The following is an 18,657-nucleotide window of genomic DNA, read 5'->3' as shown; positions in this document are numbered from 1 at the left end:
AAGTAGACACAGAGCTTTCAAATGGTAGAAAATTCACCATTTTGCCAACGAGTGAGATGCTCTATAGATCCAGTGGAAGTTGACATACGAATCTGGGCAGATTATGACATCGCTTCATTAAAGTGTCATTGTGTTGGGATATAGGATTTAACGTCATAGCGTGCTGTGATCAAGCACTGACATATGTGTGGGCGCACTTAGCCATAATTTTGGCCTTATGAATTTAAACCGAATGAGATGTTGAGTCAAATATATTACAACAAGTATATGTATACATATATCGTACTTATATATGGAGAGTTTTATATCTTAAGACTTATCGTCGGTCATACGGCGGAAACATGTATTCTCATGATTTTGACTGATTCATGAAATACACGTAGACATTAGTTTAACGTCCTTACTACCTTTAGCCAATAGATGAATAACATCAGCAATAACGGTCATCACTTTCGAGACCTAGTATTCTCAAGATCTTTTCATTCTAAGTACAACTGCATGCAATATTGCATATACCCATAGAGTTATGGGTAAATTACTTATGTGTAACGAGGGCTCTAGCTATAAGCTGAAACTGTTTAATTGTCGCTCATGCTCATCTATTCTACATAATGAACATAGGGTTACGGGATGTTCAACATCTATCCCGCCATGCAATAAAAAAATTTCGAAGTGAATTCTCCTGCATTATCCAGTCTAATAAACCTGATTAGATGGTCAAGGTGGTGAGCCCTGAGTTTTTAGCAATGAGCTTTAGAATTACAGCATTTGACTCTTAGTTCATCAAGATCCATCACATTTCATTTTAATATCCTTACCTTAATCAAGTTATCGCGCTTCATGGTCTGGAGGCACTTGAATTGGGTTAAAACCAACCATTCAGGATCTTTATCTACATCTCTTAACTTAGTTCCAATAGAGATGATATGTGACTACAAGCTGCAAATTCAGTTGTTTTGGAAACCACCTAACTGACAAGGTATTATGATAACAAATCGCTTCATATTTGGTTCCAGGGCGTTTTGTCAAAGAGTTTGCGCCATAAGGTGAGTCTAAACTCTTCTATTTCTCACTACGTCTAACAAAGGTATAACCGGTAGAATTTACATGTGTGATGTTGGCATTACCTGACCAATGACCTATCTTTTTGTTAAACCTGGATCCTATGACTTTCCGGGAGGTTGTGGTGGTGACGTAGGTCGATCATCACCATCAATTTCTGCCAGATAGCATTGTCTATGTAAGCTTATATACAATGTTGAAATTTTATTTCAACAGAGTATGCATGTATGGTTCGACATCAAACTTTTTCAACATCGTCATTTTTCGAGATCTCTTTTTGGATTGGTATTGACATTGAGGTGTCCCCCAATGAAAACCATCATCCAAGAAAACATACGAGTGAGTATCATTGATCATAGATCAAGTTGTGTCATAACTCGCAATCAACAAGTATTATCGAACCAAGTGGTCTCTCTATACTTTCGTAAGAGCCATGGCCTAGTGACACCATATACCACATTTGTGGAGTCACCACGTCACCAACAAAGAGTGACTACATGTCCATCTGTCAGACATCAATTCTTTAGGCATAGTTGCAGCATGTATCTCTAATCTCGTTACTTCCATTTGTATGACTATTAGGAATATGATGAGGCGTAGTGGGACAAACCACGACAAAACTAAGTTGTTTAACTTGAACAAACTTGTATTCTCTCCCCCTAACGACGGGGAAACTAACAAGTTCGCAATATGTAAATTCTGAAATTTTAGGCTCTTTCAACTTTTGTCATTGTTTGGGTGCTCCATAAAATCTAAGTGTTATGGTTTGAGTTTAACTATGATATACGTATCACCACAATATATTTTATCCTCAAAGTGAATCATGATAAGCCAATTCCGGCTTTCATCTTATGTCATATTCTCTTTAGCGTAGGAGGGTATATGTCACTCATAAATTTTACTAAAGAATAGACTTAGAGATTGAGTATAGTCGATGAAGGATCATAGAGGGGCTTATGCACTTATTAACGCATAGATTACGTCTCCATTACTTTGGAGAAATTATATTGATATGTATACATCTTTACTATAAAAAAAAGCCTATATGAGTCATCGATTCATTGTTATGAATCATGGTTTCGTTGTTAATTCAGCAACGTAGACAACTACTATGACAAAACCAATTCTTAGGTTCAATTGCTCTCTTGATGCATAAAAGCATGTGACTTGAATCAATAACGCCATAAGGCATTTAAACTTGAGCACTAAATCACTCCTTGATTCTATTGTGATGATCTAATCATTGTAGTCACAATGGATTAATAACTAAATCCATTAATAGCTTTCATTTAGCTATGCACTCAACGTCTCTTTAACATATTCATAACCAAGAATATGGAGACAAGTAGTCATAGGTCAAGACATATAAACATCACAATATAAAGCTTGGCAAGTACACTGGTATAGTTCCAAATGACCGTTTTAACGTTACTTAAGGGTTTTAGACCCTCAAATGTCATTCACGAGTGATTTTGACATGCAAATATCATGAATATACACCATAGATCCAAATACAAGGATCGGTGTTGCCTAGACATACCAAAAAAGGTTGCCGACGTAAAAAAATAGAGCAAAAAAAAGGCTAAAAGTTCGTGAGGAGGCTGCACGGGGAGCTGCCAATGGCCTAGGGGCTGAGCCCAATTGTTGATGTCATTAGGGGTAAAACCGGACGACGGACAAAACATCTTGGCGATACTGCCAAAGCCGTGACTCGCGAACCTGTTATAATTTGCCACTCCCTTAATCTTGTACAAGTGTTAGTTCAATTCGAACTTTGTGAAAAACATCACCATATTTTGAACCGGTGGAATATAGAGTACATTACATAGCGTGTAACACTATAAATCATCACCAAAATAAGGTGGAACCATGTCATAACAAGACATAAATCAATGCTTAAAAGATCATGTAAGCCTTACAAATGCCACAATTAAAACCGTGGGCTTATGTAGGTAGTGTCATGTAGTATGTAATGTGTTACATTGCATTAACATATTGCTTTTGGTAATTAAAATTTGTGATGGAAATTGTCGTTTATACCACACAATGGCTACAAGTTTTAATTACCAAAAGCAATATTACAAATTTTTATATGTCTTGACAAGCAATATTACAAATTGCGGCTGGGAGTGCCACATATTCGTTGCATTAACATATTACAAGGTTGTGTGTAGCTACAAGTTTGAGGAATTTAAATTTGCATGAAAGCAGCAGCGCTAATTAAAACATACTTATTTTTTTGCCAAATAAACAATGCATAAGTGTTGTTCTTGCTTGATTTCCACGATCATGCTTGATTCCATATTTCCACAAATATGCGGCGAAGTGACTCTCACAGTTGCATTTTGTATCGTTTCGCGATTAATTTCATGGAAAACAAAATCACATGGTTAGTTAAAATTCACCATATATCTATATACATATGAACTTACTGATTTACTATTAATTTTTTTTTTCGTAAAACAGTAAATTATTAAAATAGTAAATATGATTTACAGTACGGTAGGTTTCAAAAATTACCGTTGACTTTTTACCAAAAGAGGTAAGACCTTCTTTGCAGTGGGTCGGGTAAGAAAGCACCGACCAGCTGGACCCTGCAATCCAGGTCGAGTTTTGTAGCCAACGTTCTGGGCTCCCGAGACTAGGGGCCGCTTGGGGAGTGCCGGAGGATATCGTCGAAAAAAGCGACCTTCTTAAGACACCGAACTGAGCAGAAAAAGTCGGCACCAGATGAAGGTCGACAAACCGAGCAGTTGCTGCAACAAGGGTCGTCGATTATGGCGATGCTTGGGTTGCGCGTTGTAGGGGTTCAATGAACATGCGCATGTGCCGCCACTTCGCAGGGCTGGGCTTGCAAGTCCGGTCTGGAGATCGGCACTGTTGCAGATTGGAGAAGGAAGGGTGCCCATAACGAATTTTCTAGGTGCCCAGAACGAATTTCTGGGTGCCCAAGAACGAATTTCTGGGTGCCCAAGAACGAATTCGATTTCTGCTTTTTTTTTTCTTTCGTTCTCTGCTGAATTGTTTTTGTTCATGATATGAGGGATTTTTTTCCTGAAATTTAGGGTTCTAGACCTAGGAACTTAGTGTTAAAACTACGTGCTGATAACATGTTACAGAAGAATATAATACACATCAAAATAGGGAGAAACATCATCTTTATTCATTGATAAGGAGGTCTTATATATATATGCATTACATTGAGTATCCCGTAGAATAAGAGATTATATATTTTTCCTTACATAGACTAACATATACTAATTAGGACAATATATATCAGAATATTACAGAGAGTAATTCTCCTACAATACATTTAAAATAGAACGAATAATTTCCAATTTTGGTTTCGGAAATAAGTATAATTAAAAATACATACAAATAACTATTATTCGGATATATCGACTTGTACACTAAATAATTATGAGTAATAGTATTTTTGAAAAACTAAATATAATTTATGAAACTTAAATTAGTTAAGTTTTCATGTTATTAAATTTATCATTTATAAGAGTAAATTTATAATTAAATGATAACTAGGGTAGCAAAGTTATTTCAAATCCGTGCATTTTGTTGAATGAACTAGTCATTACACACATGCGATGGTGCAATGCATGTGTATGAGTTTCTTTGATTTTTTTTTTATTTTTCATTTTGGTGAAGGAAAAATAGAATGTGGGATTGTGGATAGTTATAGGGAAGTTATCCGCCAGTTTTTTAATTTTTTCTTTTCAATTATAATTATTTTGTTATTTACTGTTATAATCTTTATATATTAAAAGTTGTTTTGAATTATCCTATGGTTTAAGGTTATTTATGTGATTGCACACCTATTTTGGTTTACAAAGTGGTATCTAATCATTAGAGTATATAAATAGAAATAAAAAGATACATAACACATTAAAAAAATATATTAAAGGGCTACATTATAGCACATTTGGGTTGGAGACGGTTGATGTCAAATCGATAAATAATACCAATTTAATGTGTAAAAATATAACCCAAGAGTTACAAATAGTCATTTGGCTTGGACCATCTCCAAATAGTTATATATAAGACCATCTCCAAGCCAAATGACTATTTGTAACTCTTGGGTAAGGGTGTAAATGGGCCGAGCCGAGCCGAGTACTAGATTGTTCAAGTTTGGCTTGTTTTCATTCGATCGAGTTTGAGCCGGGCTAAAATTTGATTTTTCCCTTCATGTTCAAGCTCGGCTTGGCTTGAAAAAGCTTGAGCTGGGCTCCGGCAGGCTTGAATCATTTGAAATTAATATTTTAAAATTAAAAAATTTAAAATAAAATTCAAAATTTGATGTCATAGCATCATATAAAATCTCTTTTAATTAAGAAAGAAGAGAATAGTAGAGTACCTGTTTACGGCTCCATGATGAATTGACGATGAGAGTTGTTTGTTTATTTAGGATTTGGCCATTTGGGGTGGTGAAAATTTTATGAAACTGATCGAATTATGGCTCCTAGTAAACACTATTTATATAGTGTACAATAAGATTATAGTTTCATTTAGTTATTATTTATAATACATTTTTAATATTATTTCTCATATAAAAATTATACTATATATATATATTATAAAAGTTATTAAGTCAAGCTTAATAAACGAGCCGAGCTTTTAACGAGTTCGAGCTAGCTCGCGAGCTAAACGAGTCGAACGAGCTGAATACTTGTTGTTCAAGCTCGACTCATTTTCAAAGTTGGGCTTAATATTGAGTTTAAACTTGGCTCATTTAGCTTTATAAGTTCGATTTGAACGAGTTAAAATCGAGCCGAACACGAGCGGCTCGAGCCTACTTACAGCCCTACTCTTGGGTTATATTTTGACACACTAAATTGGTATTATTTATATATATTTTTTATTTTTTGAGAAAGGATGACCTTGACCTTATATTTCTCTTCAGCTCGGAGCCTATAAATTACCTTTGAAAACAATAATGTTTACCCCGAACTCAAGGTTAAACCCGACTCAATGACAACGACGTACGACTTGTACCAAAATGCTCCATAGAAAACCTTTCTAAAGCTTCGGTGGCCAAATTAGTCTCACAGAATACCCCAAAACCGATCATGCCATATCTATGAGAGAGTCCCTTTGTGGCTAAGAAATGAGAACTTCCGGATAGGCCTTTCATGGTGATGGTTTTGGTGTCACCATATCAGTGATTATGAAACCTCAACTCTTAACACCTAGTAGCAGGAGGACAAAGACAAAACCGGAACACAAGATAAAAAAAAAAAAGAGTAGTCTTTATACCACGAAAATCTCACTCAACTGAAACTGAAGCTGAAACTGAACCCAGAAGAACCATGGCACTGGCATTGGCCCTTCGCAGGCTTTCCTCTTCTGTGGACAAGCCCATTCGTCCTCTCTTCAATGCTACCTCTCACTATTACATGGTCCTTTTTCTAATTCTCATATCTCTATTCTGTTGTTCTAAGGTTTCAATGCATGAGAATTTTCATCACTGAACGAACCCTTTATGTATTTATGTGTTCTATTTTTTCTGACAGTCATCTTTGCCCAGTGAAGCTGTCTATGACAAGGAGAAGAACGGTGTCAGTGTAAGTTCTTATACACCGGGTTTTAGAAAGATTTAGACTTGCATGCTTTGAGAGTTTGTTCTGTTATTGGGTTTTGATGATACATGCTGAGACATAGTAAAAGCTGTTGTCTTGCAGTGGCCTAAGCAATTGAATGCTCCATTGGAGGTTGTGGATCCTGAGATTGCTGACATCATTGAGCACGAGAAAGCCAGGCAATGGAAGGTGTGACTTTGTTATGATGAAATACAGTATTTTTTTTGGGTTCATAGTGATTGATGTGCATCCCTTTGAATACCCGCTTAATCTACTAAGTTATTGCTAAGAAAATCTGGAATAACTCAAGATTGTTTTTCTGGTTCATTTTTGCATAAAAGTTTCTAACTTGAATAAATGTTGTGTTCTCTAACTTGAATTCCTTGTCAAATTTTAAAGGGTCTAGAACTGATACCTTCCGAGAACTTCACATCAGTGTCTGTGATGCAAGCAGTTGGTTCAGTCATGACCAATAAATACAGTGAAGGATATCCTGGGGCAAGATACTATGGAGGAAATGAGTATGTGAACTCTTGTCAACCATTTCCGTTATGTGAAATTGTGAAGAACCATGAAAAAGAGAAAATTTAACAATAAACTCCTGCATTTTCAGGTTCATTGACATGGCAGAAACCTTGTGCCAGAAGCGTGCTTTGGAAGCTTTTCGGCTGGATCCAGCAAAGTGGGGAGGTAAACTCTAATGGAATGAACCGCCTGGGAAATTTCTTATGATAATGAAAGTAGCATACATGTGCATGAGTGCATCTCTGCATCATTTGACAGGAACATCTCTTCATATTCATAAACCAGTCAACTAACAGCTAGAACTCTATCAGGATTAGTAGTGTGACGTATTTGTCTTGGTATACTAGAAGCACTGCACTATAACAGAATCTAAGCCGTTCAATAATTAATCATCTATATCTTTGAATAATAGTTGCTCAAACTATACCTCCAACATACATACATGTTAACAGAAGCTACAAGCTTTTCTTTACATGATTTTCATCTCTGCATTGCAGTCAATGTGCAGCCTTTGTCAGGGTCTCCAGCTAATTTTCATGTTTACACTGCATTGTTGAAACCTCATGATAGAATCATGGCTCTTGATCTTCCTCATGGTGGTCATCTTTCTCATGGTTATCAGGTACTTAATATATCTATTTTATGGTTTCTTCTTTGACTAATATCAGTTCGTGATCGATATTCATCTGTTTTATTGTCAACGTGCAGACTGACACCAAAAAGATATCAGCTGTGTCAATATTTTTTGAGACAATGCCATACAGATTGGACGAGAGTACTGGCTACATTGACTACGACCAGGTAGCTTGGAGATTTGTGATTACAAATGATTCTTGCATTGTGGTCTTGTGTCCTTTAGTCAGCATAATGCTCGTTAAAATGCCATGATGTGTGGATGCTCCTATTGCACAAAAGAGGACTATAGAAGAGCAACAAACTATAGCATGTCGCAAATCAAAACTTGGTAGTTCTTATATTCTAAAAGACTAAACTATTACCGTTGTTTTAATCAAAATTGGATGATTTAAACAACAGTAATGTAGAAACAGCCGATTTTTGTTTCTGATACCTATCCTAGTAGAAGCTTTATTTGACATTATTAACAATGACTTGCAGTTGGAGAAAAGCGCCACTCTCTTCAGGCCAAAATTAATAGTTGCTGGTGCTAGTGCTTATGCACGTCTGTATGATTATGCACGTATTCGCAAGGTAAACTCATATGGATTGATCTATAGTAATAGTGTCCCAAATTCTAACAGCTTAAGCTTTTGAATGCCATGGAGACAAACAAAATGACCCAAGTTCTAATTTCTTCAACTGCAATCTCCCAATTTACACTGAGTCCATCTTTGGCTTTGAGTACTATCATTTTATGTAACCAAGATTTACATCTCATGTAATTTTCAGGTATGCGACAAACAAAAAGCTATCTTGTTAGCAGATATGGCACATATCAGTGGGTTGGTTGCAGCTGGTGTCATCCCATCTCCTTTTGATTATGCAGATGTAGTGACCACCACAACACACAAGTCACTTCGTGGCCCTCGCGGTGCCATGATTTTCTTCAGGAAGGGTCTGAAAGAGACCAACAAACAAGGGAAAGAAGTGAGTTTTCAAGATCACAATTCAAAGTTTATTTAGACTTTCCTAGTACACTGCACCGTCGCTCATATATAGGGCATTTTCTGTTGCACCCTGTTTTGTATATAATTTAAACAGTTAATCAAATGTTTTAACTGTCCTAAAGGTGTTTTACGACTTCGAAGACAAAATCAATCAAGCTGTCTTTCCTGGGCTTCAGGGTGGTCCTCACAACCACACCATCACTGGTTTAGCAGTTGCACTGAAACAGGTAGGTGTGTGGTTTAAGATCAGCTCCATCACATTTTTATATTTATTTTACAAGTCTTCCGCTGCCACTGCTACTGGAATGCTGTCATTCATTTATGCAATGAGTGATATATAGTATGAATGGTTTGTATTAACCGTTGAGAATGGTTTGTATTGACAAAGATTTTGAGTCTCACCGCTTCTTTTCCACCCCTATGATGCTGGTTTTCAATTGTTCATATCTTTCGTGTCTCGTGCAATATGCAGGCTACTACTCCAGAGTACAAGGCCTATCAAGAACAAGTTCTCAGTAACTGCGCAAGATTTGCACAGGTATAAATTTACTACCCTAATATATAATTTTTTTATAAAGGAAAAAGAAAAGGATAGAAGGAAACAGAATCCAACATGTTTCCAAGATTTATTCCAGAATTCTAATCGGTAAAACTGTTGAAACATGCAGTCATTGAATGAGAAGGGCTATGAACTTGTTTCTGGCGGAACTGAGAACCATTTAGTTTTGGTGAATTTGAAGAACAAGGTAACTGCTACAGTAATTTCTGTTAATTGTTTTCCTTATAATACTAGAGAAAGAAGCTTCTGGGTTCCTATAATTTGTTTGTGTAGTTATGTTAATGCAAATCTGATATTTGGGTAGGGAACGGGGATGTAATCTTAGTGTCAGTAGTTTAGTGTAGCATGTAGTTATCTCTCCCATAAAGATCTGCCGACACAATTATTTTTGAAAAATCTCAGGGTATTGACGGCTCCAGGGTTGAAAAGGTGTTGGAAGCTGTACACATTGCAGCCAACAAAAACACTGTTCCCGGAGATGTGTCTGCCATGGTTCCTGGTGGCATCAGGATGGGTAAGCTTTCTCATGCTTCTTGTGCTCCTTATTTGGCCCCGTTATTTTTTCACTTACCAGGTCTGAAACATTTCAATAATTCTCAGTATAAGCATTTTCAATCTCTTGTACTCCGATCCTTTTCATACTCTTATATTAGACATTTCAAATTTCTCATTCTTCTTGGTTTGTACTGCTACGTCAGGAACTCCGGCTCTTACTTCTAGGGGATTTGTTGAGGAGGATTTCGCTAAAGTTGCGGATTTCTTTGATGCCGCTGTGAAGTTGGCGGTGAAGGTCAAGGCGGAAGCCAAAGGTACCTACCATCTTTAATATCATGATATAAATATCTTCTGGCCAAAGCTTTTGTTAATGTTCATGCCCTGTTTATCATAGTTGGCGGCACTACTATGATATCATTGAATTACATTTCTTCATTTACTGCATGCCAGGAACAAAGTTGAAGGACTTCTTGGCAGCATTGCCTGCCCCTCATTTTCAGTCTGAAATAGCAAAGCTCCGCCATGATGTCGAGGAGTATGCCAAGCAATTTCCTACAATTGGGTTTGAGAAGGAAAGCATGAAGTACAAGAACTGAAAGAAATCATGTTGTGTTAGGTATGGGATCACCTATATACTCTAGCTTCAAGTCTTATGTATTGCCAGAGGAAGCTTTTGAGGTGTCAGATGAACCTTTTGAGGTGTTGAACTTTCAATTGAGTTGTTTGTAAATTGAAAACCTACATCCCGAAAGAAGCTAAACAAATTATTACAATGCAAGAAACAGATGCTGAGAATTGTACACTGTATTATCTTCGAAATTAAAGACCAATTGCTTTGTAATACTAGCTCTATTCGACTAGCTGGACGCTTATGTAGTTATGTGGTTTGTGGAACAGGCGTGTATGGTGCAGGCATCATCAGAGTTTTCTCGAATGAGAAAGGAGAAGGTTCATGTCAAGATGGAGCTCCATCGAGCTATAATTTATCTGAATTCAGCATACCCTGATGAATGTACATAAATGTATCACTTTGAGGATTTACAATGCAATAAACATGCCTTAATTGAAATGCTAAAGATGAAAAGTACTCTCAGCATGAAAAACTCATGTTGTCCAATGAGTAAATTTACCACATCATAACATATAAGCTTTACTGCAATTCAAATATAAGGAGAAACTATCATACCTAGTTCAATTTTACAAATCGCTTAATCTGTAGCGAGTCGAACTCACGAGTCACGACTTCTCTCGTAATGAAGAGAGACTGGTGCTACTAAATCAAATGGTAATGGGCCTTCTCATTAGGTTAAATACTATTTATTGACCCCATTTAAAAAAAAAAACCAAAATTTGATCTCCATGGCTATTATTATCCTACACTTGCACTACACCACTTCTCCAAGAAAATTAAAAGACCAAAAAAATCAAAATGAAGCATAATCCTCTCCCTCTCTTGCAAATTCCAAAGAGAGCCTTCTTGGCTTCTCTCCTTATATTCTACATGCTCATGGCAACTCGCGTCATTCTCTCCCGCTCAGTCTCCCCACTCCTGAAACGAGCTCCTCATCGTCATCATCCCCATTTTGCCCCTAGACCTCTCCCCAAATCCCTTCCCTGTCCCCTCTGGTCTTCTTCCTTCTCCTCCTGCCTCCTCCACCCTACCACCGCTACATCCCTCCCTCCGTTCAACTCCCGCCGCCGACCTCGCTCCTCCCTCTCCATGGCCGCCTCCGCCGCCGTCGACGAAGCTCTCTCCTCCAATCCTCTCCTCCAGGGCTTCGACTTCCCTCCCTTCGACGCCGTCGACGCCTCGCACGTGCGGCCTGCAATTCGAGCGCTGTTGAAGAAGCTCGTAAGATAATGATAATCACCTGCGTAATTTGTTTCGGTGATTAGATTCTAGGGTTATATATGATGCGTTTTCGATTTGATTTGAATTTTGATTATGGTGGAATGGATGTGTAGGAGTCTGATTTGGAGGAGCTGGAGCGCACGGTGGAGCCTAGCTGGCCGAAGCTGGTGGTGCCGCTGGAGAAGATCGTTGACCGATTGAGTGTGGTTTGGGGAGTGGTCAACCATCTCAAGGCTGTTAAGGACTCTTCGGAGCTTCGTGCTGCTATAGAAGAAGTGCAAGTATGCTGTTCTATCCTTTTTCGGCTTTCGTTTCGAGTATATGAGCTTATTGAATTCTTGAAAATTGATAATTGATTGTGATGTTGTTTACATTTTTTTAGTTTTTCAGTGTCAACATGCTTGAATTGAAAAAAAAAAATTCTATGAATTGAACGCAGCTTTGAATCCGAGCTGGTCTTTTGCCTTTTGTTTTGGTTTATTTTCGGCGTTTTGAGTTGTTTGATTGGTGGTTTTGCAGCCGGAGAAGGTGAAGTTTTACCTTAGGTTGGGGCAAAGCAAGCCGATTTACAATGCGTTCAAAGCTATTCAAGAATCCCCTGATTTTAAGACATTGAGTGATGCTCAGAAACGTATAGTTGAAAGTGAGTGTTTCAAATTAGTTTTGGTATCTGAAATGGAATTTATTATTATCGGAGGATTGACTAGTACCACAGACTAAATAAAAAAGATTAGGTTTTGGTGCTTCAACAGGATATAGTATTGGGAAGATGGTAACCCATGTTATTATCTTATGCATATTCTGTGACATGTTGTTAAGTATCCTACATATTTTTTTTCCAGAGCATCTTACAAAATTGTCAAGGCCAATTCAAAATTTTACAAGCTCCCATATTAACATATATGTATTGTGCTTAACACCTTCTGTACGTGGGGTGCAGTTTCTTCTAGTGCTTTCAATTTTTGTCTGACATTTATCTTTGCCTTATTGTGCAGGCCAAATAAAGGAGGCAGTTCTAAGTGGAGTTGCCCTTGAGGATGATAAAAGAGAAACTTTTAACAAAATTGAACAGGTGTGCTTTAGTTCATCTTTTCATTGATAAATTTTGACAACATCCTCCCAATCCTGATAAGAACAAAAATCAAACTGTTACACTAGCATTAACTTAACAGCATCAACTTTGCTGATAATTTTTCCTGAGGAAGAAGTTTTGGTGTGGCTCATAAATTAGCGTAAATATGAGAATTGTTAGAGCTCTAGTGGCATACTATATGATATATTATTTCTGGGAAACATATCTTTTGGGTGGGATTGTAAGAGCATATATAATTGATAGACACAAAATATACTTATACTTTCTCAGCAAGCTTCTCTGGGCCGGTTTTCTTACATTATAAAATGGACCTTGAACTTAAATCTTTTCAATTGAACAAACTGACGAAGTCTAATGACTGATTTGTAACAATAATTTTCATTTTTTAAGTTTGAAATCTCCATTACTGGATATTGATACTTTGTATTTCCAGGAACTAGAAAGATTGTCTCAAAAATTTGGGGAGAATGTTTTGGATGCCACAAAGAAATATGAAAAGTTAATCACTGATACAAAAGAGATTGATGGACTGCCAGCTACTGCTCTAGGATTGGCCGCACAAACAGCAGTGTCAAAGGTAAGATATTTTTTGCAGTTTATATTTCTGTCCTTTGGTTGTCATCCTGCCCAGTATCATATTCTGGAACTCTTTGCATTTTTTCAGGGACATGAAAATGCGACTGCTGATAATGGGCCTTGGGTATTTACATTAGATGGTCCAAGTTTTCTATCTGTCATGCAACATGCTCGAAACCGATCTCTGCGTGAGGAAATATATCGTGCTTACGTAACACGTGCATCTAGTGGAGAGCTAGATAATACTGGAATTATCGACTCAATTTTGAAGCTTAGGTTGGAAAAGGCTAAGCTTCTGAATTACAACAACTATGCTGAGGTAAGCATGGCAAGCAAAATGGCTACTGTTGAAAAAGCAGAAGAGCTCCTGGAGAAACTACGAAGTGCTTCTTGGAATGCTGGAGTTCAAGGTACGATCTGAATGCAATACTTCATGTGAAGTTTTTAATGAATCTTAATACTATTGACTGTTAAGTTAATCTTACTATAAATGGAAATGACGGGTAGACTCTTGTTGTCGGATTTGTTTCCAGATAGTCATTCTATTTGGTGACTCTCTTATGTCTGTATCTTAGCTACCTTGTTAAAGATAAAAAGGGAAATGAGAAAGGTCGCCTAGAGTTGTCTGTTGTAAACTTAGAGTGCAAACGTGTTTTACATGTATACACAGAGTTATGTATTCATTTATTGATTGGTGCAGATATGGAAGACCTTAGGAATTTCTCCAAAAGCCAAGATGCTCCAGAAGCTGATGATTTAAACCACTGGGACATTAGCTTTTGGAGTGAGAGGCTTCGGGAGTCCAAATATGATATCAATGAGGTTCTCTCATATTCATCTGCTCATAATTACATGTTTTACATCAATTGATTTATTTAGTATCTGCAACTCTGTTCATCTCCCTCAACATGTTTGATATTATAGTGGTAGAATCTGAAAGAATTACTTGATTAATTTCTTCATAAATAAACTATGCTTCCATGTTGTTTTTCTTCAAATGAGGACCCCTAGTGGTGTTTACAAGACTTAAAATATAGCCCTTTTATTCTACAGGAAGAATTGCGCCCCTATTTCTCGTTGCCAAAGGTTATGGATGGCCTATTCAGCCTGGCAAACAAGATTTTTGGAATTGACATTGAACCGGCCGATGGTTTAGCTCCGGTAAAGAATTTTCCTTTGGGGTATATATTGGTTCCTTAATGATAATAACCCTCCTATAGATAAAGTCATAAACACATGTAATTTTCAGGTTTGGAACAGTGATGTTAGATTCTATCGGGTCAAAGATTCGTCAGGGAGTCCTATTGCATATTTTTACTTTGATCCCTATACTCGTCCATCTGAGAAAAGAGGAGGCGCATGGATGGATGAAGTTCTTGCTAGGAGCCGTGTATTGTCACGTGATGGTACCTCTCCAAGGTTGCCTGTGGCACACATGGTGTGCAATCAATCACCACCGGTGGGAAACAAACCCAGCTTGATGACCTTCCATGAGGTATATATAATTGCAATTATTTTCAGCCTACTGGAATATCATACGAATATGACCAAAAAGCTAAACCATACCAATTTAGTTTTGATTAGGATGGGGATATATCCAGGAAAGGAATGTTTGCATTCCATCTCTTTCTCGATTTCTTTTTCTTCCCTGCTAGCCAACTTCTGTAGCCAAACATTCGGGATGACATTTACATGATTAGTACAGGGGTGAATTAAGACATCTGGGTTTAGGGTGGGGAAACCTGAACTTGTGGACTCCTTTTAGTGGTGAGGTGCGACTGTGGCTACCAATACCATCCAGGCCATCTGATGTTCAATCACGTATTTACATGTGTTTGGGTCAATACATATTTATGGGCAATAAATTGCTAAAGATTTTTAATGCCAAGTGCAAAGGATTAGTAGAGAGTAGTAAAACATGTTAGGATCTCTCGATCATATTAAGACTGCATTAGGATCTGTGTATAGCATTACTTTGGCCAGATTCATTCAGTTTGGAGAAGTGCCAATTGGGTTATCTGATAGTTAGATTTTGTAGCCAGATCAATACGGGTTCTTTTGGTGATTAATCGAACTAAGAACCTTTTGGTTTGGATGTGTGACTTGTTGCCTGACGAATTCATTTAGATATGGCCAGACCTAGGCTTCTGATATTGTTGTCACGAAGAGTTCATACTTTAAGAAACTGTTGTGTAATTGCATAGTGCATACCACAATCTGTATTTGTTGTCTTGCAAATTACAGACTAGCATTCATATATGCAGGTTGAGACCGTCTTTCATGAATTTGGTCATGCACTTCAGCATATGCTGACTAAGCAAGATGAGGGTCTTGTTGCTGGTATCCGAGGCGTAGAATGGGATGCTGTTGAACTGCCCTCACAATTCATGGAAAATTGGTGTTACCATAGGTAATTTTGTCTACCATAATCTATTGAACTGTTATCCATTTTTTGTCTTCTAAAATTTTCAAATATATCATGCCAGTCGGGGTAAAGGGATAATTTATGAAATATGGACTGGCCTTGTTGTTGAACACTTGAACTTGATTTTCCATGCTTGGAGACAATTAATTATTTAACCCGGTGTAATTGGACTTTAGGATACAGATGTCTATACCTTGAGTTCTGTTTTTTATTTCCCAAGTTGTAGAGCCCATTTTTCTTTCATTCAGTATGGAGAGGCAGTATGATCGCTGTTTTCGTTCATTCTATTAGTGATATGTTTTATTGATTGGTGTTGTAGAGACACTTTAATGAGCATTGCTAAGCATTATGAAACTGCGGAAACCCTTCCAGAAGAAGTATTTTTGAAGCTTCTTGCAGCAAGGACTTTTCGTGCCGGCTCCCTAAGCCTTCGACAGGTTAGTGCTTATGACGCCTCAACCTTTTCTTACTCCTAATTGGTAGGCATTTTTTATCATTTTGAACTATTACAGTACCTTATCTTTTGTTTCTGGGTTCTGGTTACTCAAAGCTAAGAAATAGTGATCATCTATTTGTATCTTGAATGGCTTATGACACATCTTGTCTGATGTATATCCGACATTGATGGTGATTTTATTCCAACCATAGACTGTTCAATGATTCTAATATGTTGAATATTTCTGGTCATCAGTGTCATTTCATTACATATGTACACTTTTACTGTGCCAACTCTTTTACTTTTGGTTTGCAGTAGCACTTCACATATAAAATCTAAAAACATCCTTTGTGTTTCCTTGCCCCTATACTTTATTCATATCATGTTTTTTTTTCCTGTATTTATTATTCATTTAATGTTTAATTATCAGTAATTCAAATTTGTCGGTTGTCATTGGTTTATTTGCAGATAAGATTTGCAATTGTAGATTTGAAGCTGCACACAGATTACATACCTGGTGGGTCAGAATCCATTTATGATGTTGACCGGAGGGTTAGTGAAAAAACACAAGTGATCCCTCCACTTCCAGAAGATAGGTTTCTGTGTGGTTTCAGCCATATCTTTGCAGGTTTGCTTTCACTTTCTGGCTTTCAATATTCCAGCAATATTTCTATATTCTTTCTTTAGTTGAAACTAATTTGTCTACTGACATAATGCTTTTTTGTGTCAGGTGGATATGCAGCTGGGTACTATAGTTATAAGGTATATTTTCCTCGGCTCAAGTTTATTCGGTGATCATAGATTTGTTTATTATTTCATTATCTCCATTAATTCTTTATGTAAATTTAGTTCATTTTCCAGAAATTCATTCTGCTACATTGCTCTCTATTCTGCAGTGGGCTGAGGTCTTGTCTGCTGATGCTTTCTCTGCATTTGAGGATGCTGGATTGGATAATAGCAAGGTAAGTCGGACAGAACTGAACTATCTGGCAGTTAGCATAGTATCATAAACAGTTATAATTCTTGAATGCATTTTGTATGGTTAACAAACAAATATGAGATTAAATTTGTATGCTTGCTACTGAGAAAATTGGTAACAAGTAGTGAGTTGACTGAAAGGGAGGGAAGACATTCTTTAATGCCAATAATCCTTAAGGTCATGTAGTCCATTGGTAGATAAGTTATAGGAGATATTTTACACTTGTTTGGTGCTTCAATATCATTCCAGCGGTTACTGCTTTCATCATCAGTCACTATATAAAGCTTAGCAGCTTTTTCCCTTAGAATAGTTGCATTCATAAGCATTCTAGATAGTTACATCAGAAATATAACTCAGCAAACATGGTCTCCGTGCAATTCACCACATTTACATATCATTGCTGATTTTTTATTTCTGTCAACAGGCTGTAAAAGAAACCGGGCACAAGTTCCGAGAAACGGTCCTTGCTCTTGGAGGCGGGAAAGCACCACTAGATGTAAGATGAACCTTAGCTTGTAGTTCTCTTACTACATTGTGGCACGAGTTGAACAGATGTTCTTATAACATGTGATGATGGTTTTGTACCAGGTTTTTGTGGAATTCCGTGGACGTGAGCCTTCACCGGAGCCACTGCTCCGGCACAATGGCCTATTACAAGTCGCTTCTGCATGAATATCATGTCATTAACAAGCTTTACTGGACTGTGGAGTAAGACTTGCATGCTTCATTACTTGGCCTTCACAAAGTCCTGGCGCTGCTAAAGTTCTGGATACCCAACGATTGCGCGAAAGACGAGGAACTTGTAAGGCATTTAATGTCAGAAATTATTCATGTATGAACTATGAAGTATTCCTCAATCCTCGTCTCATTAAGATTGCTTTTACAAACAATCTCAAAATAGCCAGAAAGTAGAAAACAGAAAAGTCTGATTCTGGGTTTTACTCCTTTCTCTACCCTGTTTTTTCCCCCCGGAACTAGCAACATGAACTCATCAAGCGGCCAATGTGAGCTTTCTAAGAATATCGTTGACCGATTGCGTATGGTTTTGGGGCCTAGCTTTGTAGCCAAACCTTTGATTGCAGCGTCCGTTGCCTTTACAAGTTGGTCCTTCACTGAGATGATGCCATATTTACTTTACTTTGCTGGGAAAATCAGACTTTATATGCTTAACTTGACCTTCAAATTCATCAGAATAAGAGAAAATCTTCTCAGCATGGGGTGCTTATGAGTTGAATTGGTTGGTATTTGGTACAATATGAGTGGAAAGATTTAGGTTAGTTGTAACATCAACATCTTCTATTGGTGTTTGGTTCATGAAGCTTAACTTTCAAATATCAAGGAACAAAAAAAAAATTATCGTACCCCCAATATCAAGGAAAAACCAATATTTGTTGAGAGTGGGATTTGAACCGACGCCCTTTCGGACCAGAACCTTAATCTGG

The 18,657-nt window shown here is 37.4% G+C and overlaps 2 protein-coding genes across 3 annotated transcripts; both read left to right on the top strand.

Moving 5' to 3' along the window:
* Positions 1–6,182: 6,182 nt before the first annotated feature.
* Positions 6,183–10,889, top strand: LOC126796230 (serine hydroxymethyltransferase, mitochondrial). Of its 2 annotated transcripts, XM_050523001.1 has the most exons (16): positions 6,185–6,470; positions 6,585–6,635; positions 6,753–6,839; positions 7,050–7,171; positions 7,264–7,340; positions 7,673–7,797; positions 7,884–7,976; positions 8,292–8,384; positions 8,583–8,780; positions 8,923–9,027; positions 9,273–9,338; positions 9,469–9,546; positions 9,762–9,873; positions 10,058–10,168; positions 10,305–10,470; positions 10,752–10,889. In XM_050523001.1, the coding sequence occupies exons 1-15, from the start codon at positions 6,381–6,383 to the stop codon at positions 10,448–10,450; spliced, it is 1,554 nt and encodes a 517-aa protein (XP_050378958.1). In that variant the 5' UTR covers positions 6,185–6,380; the 3' UTR covers positions 10,451–10,470; positions 10,752–10,889. The 2 variants fall into 2 exon arrangements, with proteins under 2 accessions (XP_050378966.1, XP_050378958.1); XM_050523009.1 differs by lacking the exon at positions 10,752–10,889 and having other exon boundaries at positions 6,183–6,470; positions 10,305–10,722.
* A 406-nt stretch (positions 10,890–11,295) lies between these two features.
* Positions 11,296–18,331, top strand: LOC126796196 (probable cytosolic oligopeptidase A). The gene is made up of 16 exons (XM_050522963.1): positions 11,296–11,706; positions 11,820–11,987; positions 12,226–12,349; positions 12,702–12,778; positions 13,233–13,376; positions 13,464–13,785; positions 14,076–14,197; positions 14,429–14,536; positions 14,625–14,870; positions 15,640–15,785; positions 16,120–16,237; positions 16,705–16,864; positions 16,967–16,998; positions 17,133–17,198; positions 17,640–17,711; positions 17,804–18,331. The coding sequence occupies exons 1-16, from the start codon at positions 11,356–11,358 to the stop codon at positions 17,885–17,887; spliced, it is 2,340 nt and encodes a 779-aa protein (XP_050378920.1). The 5' UTR covers positions 11,296–11,355; the 3' UTR covers positions 17,888–18,331.
* The last annotated feature ends 326 nt before the right edge of the window (positions 18,332–18,657 follow it).

The sequence above is a fragment of the Argentina anserina genome, chromosome 1 (assembly GCF_933775445.1).
Source record: "Argentina anserina chromosome 1, drPotAnse1.1, whole genome shotgun sequence".
Lineage (NCBI taxonomy): Eukaryota > Viridiplantae > Streptophyta > Magnoliopsida > Rosales > Rosaceae > Argentina > Argentina anserina.
Note: the sequence above shows the minus strand (reverse complement) of the source record. Positions and strands in the feature narration are given on the sequence as shown.

Bases quoted from the DNA above. Each gene is read 5' to 3' on its own strand.
- LOC126796230 (XM_050523001.1), top strand. From the start codon at position 6,381: ATGGCACTGGCATTGGCCCTTCGCAGGCTTTCCTCTTCTGTGGACAAG. The intron at 6,636-6,752 runs GTAAGTTCTTAT...GTTGTCTTGCAG, and splicing joins AGGAGAAGAACGGTGTCAGT to TGGCCTAAGCAATTGAATGC. The intron at 8,385-8,582 runs GTAAACTCATAT...TGTAATTTTCAG, and splicing joins ATTATGCACGTATTCGCAAG to GTATGCGACAAACAAAAAGC.
- LOC126796196 (XM_050522963.1), top strand. From the start codon at position 11,356: ATGCTCATGGCAACTCGCGTCATTCTCTCCCGCTCAGTCTCCCCACTC. The intron at 14,537-14,624 runs GTAAAGAATTTT...TGTAATTTTCAG, and splicing joins CGGCCGATGGTTTAGCTCCG to GTTTGGAACAGTGATGTTAG. The intron at 16,865-16,966 runs GTTTGCTTTCAC...TTTTTGTGTCAG, and splicing joins TTTCAGCCATATCTTTGCAG to GTGGATATGCAGCTGGGTAC.